At 38.7% G+C, this 6,756-nt stretch overlaps 1 protein-coding gene across 3 annotated transcripts in view; it reads right to left on the bottom strand.

Moving 5' to 3' along the window:
* Positions 1-952: 952 nt before the first annotated feature.
* The window catches only part of STON1 (stonin 1), a 51,970-nt gene continuing 46,166 nt past the window's right edge, over positions 953-6,756 (bottom strand). The window contains exons 3-4 of one of the 3 annotated variants that reach the window (XM_030310567.2): positions 6,186-6,388; positions 953-3,989 (exon numbers count right to left, since the gene is read on the bottom strand). In XM_030310567.2, the coding sequence (XP_030166427.1) occupies positions 3,915-3,989; positions 6,186-6,388 (278 nt within the window). In that variant the 3' untranslated portion in view covers positions 953-3,914. The remainder of the gene's footprint in view (positions 3,990-6,185; positions 6,389-6,756) is intronic. The other 2 variants (XM_030310568.1, XM_030310569.1) reach the window with 2 other exon arrangements.

The following is a 6,756-nucleotide window of genomic DNA, read 5'->3' as shown; positions in this document are numbered from 1 at the left end:
TGGGCTTGAACTCACTGACCCCAAGATCACAACCTGAGCTGAAGTCAGACACCCAATGGACTTAACCACCCAGGAGCCACTAGGAAAAGCTTTCTTTCAACAGCAGGTGCCCTATTAGCTCATTTATCCAGGTTATCAACATCTTTCATTTTCTTTGAGTTATTGTCCAACTCTGTAAATTTTAGGAAACTGGTATTAATGTCCATGATCCTTGTCCATACAAATGCAAATTAGGGGCACCTGGGTGGCTCAGTCGGTTAAGTGTCCTACTTCAGCACAGATCATGATCTCGTGGTCCATGAGTTCCAGCCCCACGCTAGGCTCTGTACTGACAGCTCAGAGCCTGGAGCCTGCCTCGGATTCTGTTTCTCCCTCTCCCTCTGAACCTCCCCTCCCCTCTCAAAAATAAATAAATATTAAAGACAATTAAATTTAAAAAAAACAAATGCAAATTAATTGTAGGTAAATTGATTGTTGATTATTGCCCTATGGATAGGTCCATTTTGCATCTATTTGTAAGCTGATTTCAGAATCCTTATTGCCTGTGTCTCTGCTCTTTGAATTGTCCTTGGAACCAGATGTAACATCTTACCAGTTCCCTCGTTACTTAATGAGCTAACTTAAAACTTGGGCATGTCCATCCATATATATATATATATATATATACATATACATATACATATACATATATATATGTATATTTTTTTATGAGAGTAATGACTATACCCTCTTTTAAAAATCATCCTTTCACATCACAGATTGTAGTTTGATGGTGTTATTTTTCCAGAATGTGCCAAGATTCCATGTTCAGTGACTCTTTAATAATGAAGCAGTATACATTTGCCTGACAGTCAATTGTTTAAGATCCTTGAAATTGATTTCATACAAAAAAAAAAAAAAAAACAGTCCCAGACCTTGCAAAAACAGATATAAGTCCATTGCACAGCAAGAACCATATGAAATACATCTTTAATTTTAAAAAATCAATATGCAATCTACAAAATATTTTGTTACATGATTAAGGCTCAACCTGTTTTATATTTGTATTGCTATGACATAAAATCATATTTTGAGTAAGATATAGTAATACTTATTGTTAAGGAAGACCTTCTAACTGAATTTATAAGAAAAAGAGCTGTATCATAAATACAGTTCCAGAATGGAGGAAACTAAAACCCTAAAACTGTCCCAATATATAAATCAGGTCAAAATGCTAGCCTTTATTTATGTGCTGCAAAGTAATTATTTTCATACATTTTTAATGGATCAACTATTTTTATTCTCATAGAAAAAGGACATGTACTTAAATTCAGACCTGTACAAATGATCAGGTAACCATCAAGCCATGAATTCATTTACACGGTTAGTATGATCCTTTGACTGGTAAGGCAACCAGAGCAGAACATCTAGTCTCATACTGGTCAACTCCTTGGAACTCTGCCATTGTATCCATCAAAGAACTGATCCCCAAATGGTCAAACTCATAAAGGGTTGATCTAAATGACCTAAATTAAAACGCTAGAAAGGATTTCCTCCTTCACACACATCCTTCCTCCCTCCCCAACCTTAAAAGCAGGGGGGTTGTTGTTGTTTTGAAGATTATCATTTAGTTTCTGACAAAGGAAATTTCACTTCTTAATTTGTAAGTCTAAATGAATTCCACCTGATTTTTCACTTAGAGCACCATGGTCACATTTGACCTTCTGCCATTTCTGAGGTCAGAAGAATTGTATTAAAAAGCCTCTCCTCCCTTCACAGAATGTTAATTTAACGCTAAGTAATGAATATTTAAAGATCCTAATAGATGTGCAAATTAACAATTATGCTGTAGCACCCTGCTGTTAATGCTATCAACCTTTGCATTGCTGCAGAAACCAATTTGAGCTTTAGTCAGCCTTTTTGTTACTGCGTTTTCAACACTGAATCTTGAGATGCTCCAAAGGCTGGGTGGCTGGTGGGTAAATGACCCCAGCAGTGAGGTACCCACAAATACTGGGCAACCTGTGAAGCATGAGAGGTGATTAATTGAACGCTTTGCTGAAATTATTTGGAAGTGTAAATATTCATTAAGTTCATCTGAATCAGACTCTGAGTTCTTTACGGGCAGGATGCCATAAAACAGATTTAAAAGGAATGGCAGTAATTAACCCAGCTGACTTCCCTGGGATCATGGAACAGCATCAGGTCCAGCCTGCCTCCATATTTGTTCTGAGCATGACTGCAGTCACTCCAGAATGTGCCACACCAGATGATGGGGAAAGATAGTGGAATTTTTTTTCTAGTGACACACACACAAATTTCCCCTCCCATGCAATCAACAGTGAGTCTCCAACATATGACATTATGCGCACTGTATCAAGCGAAGTTTAAAAGAACAATACCAATTCATTTTAACAGTCACCTTTTGCATTCTCTGTTTTTAAAATAATGATGGGCAATAAAATCCGCTGATTGATACAGATTATCAGAAGTGTTTGTTTTTAATCTGTTTTGAACAGATTAAAATGAATGTAGTACAATATTAAATAAAACATATGACATCAAGTCTGTGGGCCAACAAATAAATGCTGTTTGAAAGAACATTATTATATCATCAGCTCTGACTCAAAAGAAATCTGATAAATAGGGAAATATGCCTCCTAATCATATTTAAGATTCAATATAAATTGAAGGTGTATAATACCACATGGAGGGCATTGTTTTTTCGGACTAAAAAATCTGTAGAATATGGAATTCATAGATTTTAAGTCTGACCTTTCACTGTAAATATTGAAAGAAAATTATAAACAGAATTTGAACTGCTAATGCTATTGGTTTTTTATTAGAAACCAACCAAGCATTTACCTGACTTGGAAGAATAGAGATGTCACCTCGTAAAAATTCAGGTAAAATAATCTAGTGTCTTTCATTTTCTTCATCTTTTAAAGAAAAATACCTAAATTAAGCAGAATTAGCATAAATAGCATGATAGCAGTACAAGCATAAAATAATCATAGTCTCATTTAGACTTCTACTCAAGAGAGGCTTATGTTAATTACAAATAATACTTTATCAAAAATACATTCTTAGAGCCTGTACTTTTGGGAGACAATATTCATGAACTTTAAAAATTCATCTCTAATATACATAAATATTTTAACTAGTGTCCAATACCATTCCATTCTGAAAGGAATCTCTCCAAGCAAAAGGCAATATGTCTTAGTGACTTGTACTAAAATATGTATATCAACAGAAATAGCTTCTTTGCAACACACACCAGAACACAAATACATTTTGAAAATGATAACGCTGTGGGGAAAGACAGGTACCAAATACAGTCGATGATTACTCACCAATGTAGGAAGAGGACAGGAAGATAAATTATTCAAAATCAGATGCTTCCACATCTCCATTTTAGCCTGTGGTTTCAGCCTCATTCTACACCTAGCCACATTCCAGAGATGAGCAAGAGGGAAAATTGAGTATTTCGCTTTATGTCTCCTTTGAATGCCTCACCCTCCAGTAGAGGTGCTAAGAAGAGCAAGAAGAGATGGGACTGGAAGATAATAAATGTGGCCCCCAGGTGATCCAGAGTGCAAAACAGTGAGCCACTGAGTAATGAAAAACTCCAAAACCCTTTAGCCAAGCTGGTTGTCTGGTAACACATTGAGTAACAGTGACTCTGAGTTTTAATGGGAAACAAAGACATCACACAAACTATAGACACATTTTAGATGAAACTCCTGCAGCACAAACATATCAAAAGCATAAAATACAGATTGTTTGCTTTCAGGTCTCCACTTCTCTAAACAAGGCCATTGGACCTGTCCAAACCCCTCTATAAAAAAGTCATTTCCACGGCACAGAGCAGATCTTTGTATGGTTTCTGTCAATTGCATATTTGAAAAGTGGGTCATCATTTACTCTTGCCACTTCTACTGAGTTACGCAGTCACCAGCTTTATCTGGGTCTTCTCCATCGATTTTAATCCTCTTCTTTTCTATTTCAACCTGTATGCGAAAGCGAAACATGGCAGCATTAACAAACACAGAACTAACACTGTTCAGTCCTACTTCATGCATGTGGCAAGGACCGCAGCCACCTCATCCTTTGGACACACAGTGCCTCCACGGTGTCATGCTAGCCCCGAGTGAGGCAGCCTGTTCTCCTCTTGAGCTTCGCAAATCCTTCCCTCTAGGGTCAGATCTTGTAGAGGACTGAAACTCTCCTCCCTTCTAAGTCAGACATAGGGTTTAGAAAAGTACACAGAATACATACACTGATAAGACATTTAGAGTCCTGGATAGATGTGTGAACTATACCCCCCAAGTATCATATATGGAGCCTTTGGCCCCCTTGAAATTTATAACTCACCCAAAATCTTCTAATTAAAATGAACTACTTTACAAACTAGTAAACCAGATGGACAGAACCATCCACCTGTCCCTCATCTTTTTCATTTCATCTCAAGTGTTACTGCTTCACAGAGAGGCCCTCCTGGACCACCTGAGATAAGGAAGCCCTCCATCATTCTCTATCTTAGTCCCCTATTTTATTCTTAGAATCTGTCACTATGTGAAACTATTTATTTGTTTACAAACTATGTTTTGTTCCCCGACTAGAAGGTTTGCTTCACGAGGTCAGGGACCTGTGTCTTGTTCACTTTTGTGTCTTCAGCATCTAGAGTGGTACCTGGCACTTTGAAATTGCTCAAATACTATAATAGAAGGTGACATTTGAACCACCTGTCACCAAGTGTGGATCAATTAGTAAATACTATTAAAGCAGCAGGGACTCTGTTATATAATTTTGGGCTGTCCTCTAAAACAATAGGAAACTGGAAGGACCCATACATAGGAAAATAGGGATCAATGAATTCTCCATTGTATTTGACCCACATTTCAGTCACACCTAGTACTGATACACCTAGTGTGAAGGTCAGGTTCTCCAAGAAGCAGACTCTGAGATGGAGACGGCATGTGGAAAGTGTACTGGGGAATACTGTCGGGGTCAATGTCTGTTGGGGGAGGAAGGGAGGGAAGGAAGCAGGACAGAAAGAAGTCGGGCTGTAATGCAGTCACCCATAAAGGCTCTAGACAGGTGAGCTGGAGCTAGGAGGGCTGCAGAGTTAACCAAGCTGAGGCAAAGAGGGTCTTAATCCACCAGGAAGGGGGTGTGACCGGCTAAGGCAGCTTTCTTCAGCAGGGCAATTCCCAGCTGTGAGGGACTAAGTCCTTCCATCCCAAAGGGGCTGCACACAATGGTACTCACCCATAATTAATTTTATCAATAGAAAAAAAAATCACTGGTCCCAAACATATAGGCTTATAAAACAGATGGTCCAAAATAAAGAAAAAAACCCTGAATTCTATTAGTATATCACAAAACCACCCACATGGTGTGATGATGTCTTATATAATCACACCATTTTCAAGACACTGGGGGGAAATAGTGGACAGAAGTTACCCTCTATTATTTACTACTTTTGAAGATGAAAGGAAAAAGCAAGTTTAGAAATAGGTGCAAGGAAAGAAGAAAATAGAACGAACGAACGAACGAAAGAGATGCAAGTGTATGCCACTCTTAACTCATCTGGCATAAAATGCAGAAGAGCTGATGGTAAACACTTAACATGGTAGGAATAACTCAGTATTCCCAAAGGGTGCTCCACAGAATACTATTCCAGAAGATACTGACAGGTGTCCACATGTACATGCCCCATAGAGACCAAGATTCAATAAGCAATGAGTTGGGAGAAACTGAGTTAAGTCTAACAAGTTTCTTTATTGCAGGACTTCTCAGAGCCTTCACTTAACATTATTTAGTGTATAGCATTCCCCCAACTTACTTTCTCTTGGATCACTATGTGTGTTCCATAGAACATCTTGAGAAATGTTATTCTAACATAATTTTTTATTACAAAGATGCTCTGGAATGTGAATTTGTTTTTAACTCCCTGTTTTTCATCGAGTGCTGAATTAATTTAAGTGGCACTGGTGCTCAAGCTCCTGACATTTTCTAGAACTGAGAGAAACTTGGCTTACTGGTGACCATCAGGTTCCAGGACGGGCTCTTTACTAGGTCACATAAACCACCATTACATATACATATACACAGTCACTCAAAAGGGCAAAACAAATATCTAATGCCAAATTAGGCCACAGCTCCAGAAGCTTCAACTTCAACCAAAGAGCTTTGGGATATACCTGAATGTTGTAGCAAGCTCTCTGATGAACATGTTTCTGTGGCTGGAAATCACTCTCCACACCCAGAGACCTGACCTCTGTCCCTGAGGCACAGGTGTCAAGCATTCCAAACTGAACAGTAGCAAATGGATACCAATCAGAGGGAATTTCTTGGTCTGATCCAAGTTCTAGTTTGTATGACAAGCAATGGGGATGATCAGGACCTTGAAGAAAAAAGCAAATGATCAAAGGATTTCAATGGCCATTGAACATTTCTCCTAAGCATAAGAAGTATCCATCCCTCTGGAACTGGAGAGTGTAATGCTAAGTGAAATAAGCCATACAGAGAAAGACAGATACCATATGGTTTCACTCTTATGTGGATCCTGAGAAACTTAACAGGAACCCATGGGGGAGGGGAAGGGAAAAAAAAAAAAAAAAGAGGTTAGAGTGGGAGCGAGCCAAAGCATAAGAGGACTGTAAAAACTGAGAAGAAACTGAGGGTTGATGGGGGTGGGAGGGAGGGGAGGGTGGGTGCTGGGTTATTGAGGAGGGCACCTTTTGGGATGAGCACTGGGTGTTGTATGGAAAC

This window comes from Lynx canadensis, chromosome A3 (genome assembly GCF_007474595.2).
Source record: "Lynx canadensis isolate LIC74 chromosome A3, mLynCan4.pri.v2, whole genome shotgun sequence".
NCBI classification, from domain to species: domain Eukaryota; kingdom Metazoa; phylum Chordata; class Mammalia; order Carnivora; family Felidae; genus Lynx; species Lynx canadensis.
The sequence above is the reverse complement of the archived record's forward strand: the minus strand, read 5'-3'. Positions and strand labels throughout refer to the sequence as shown.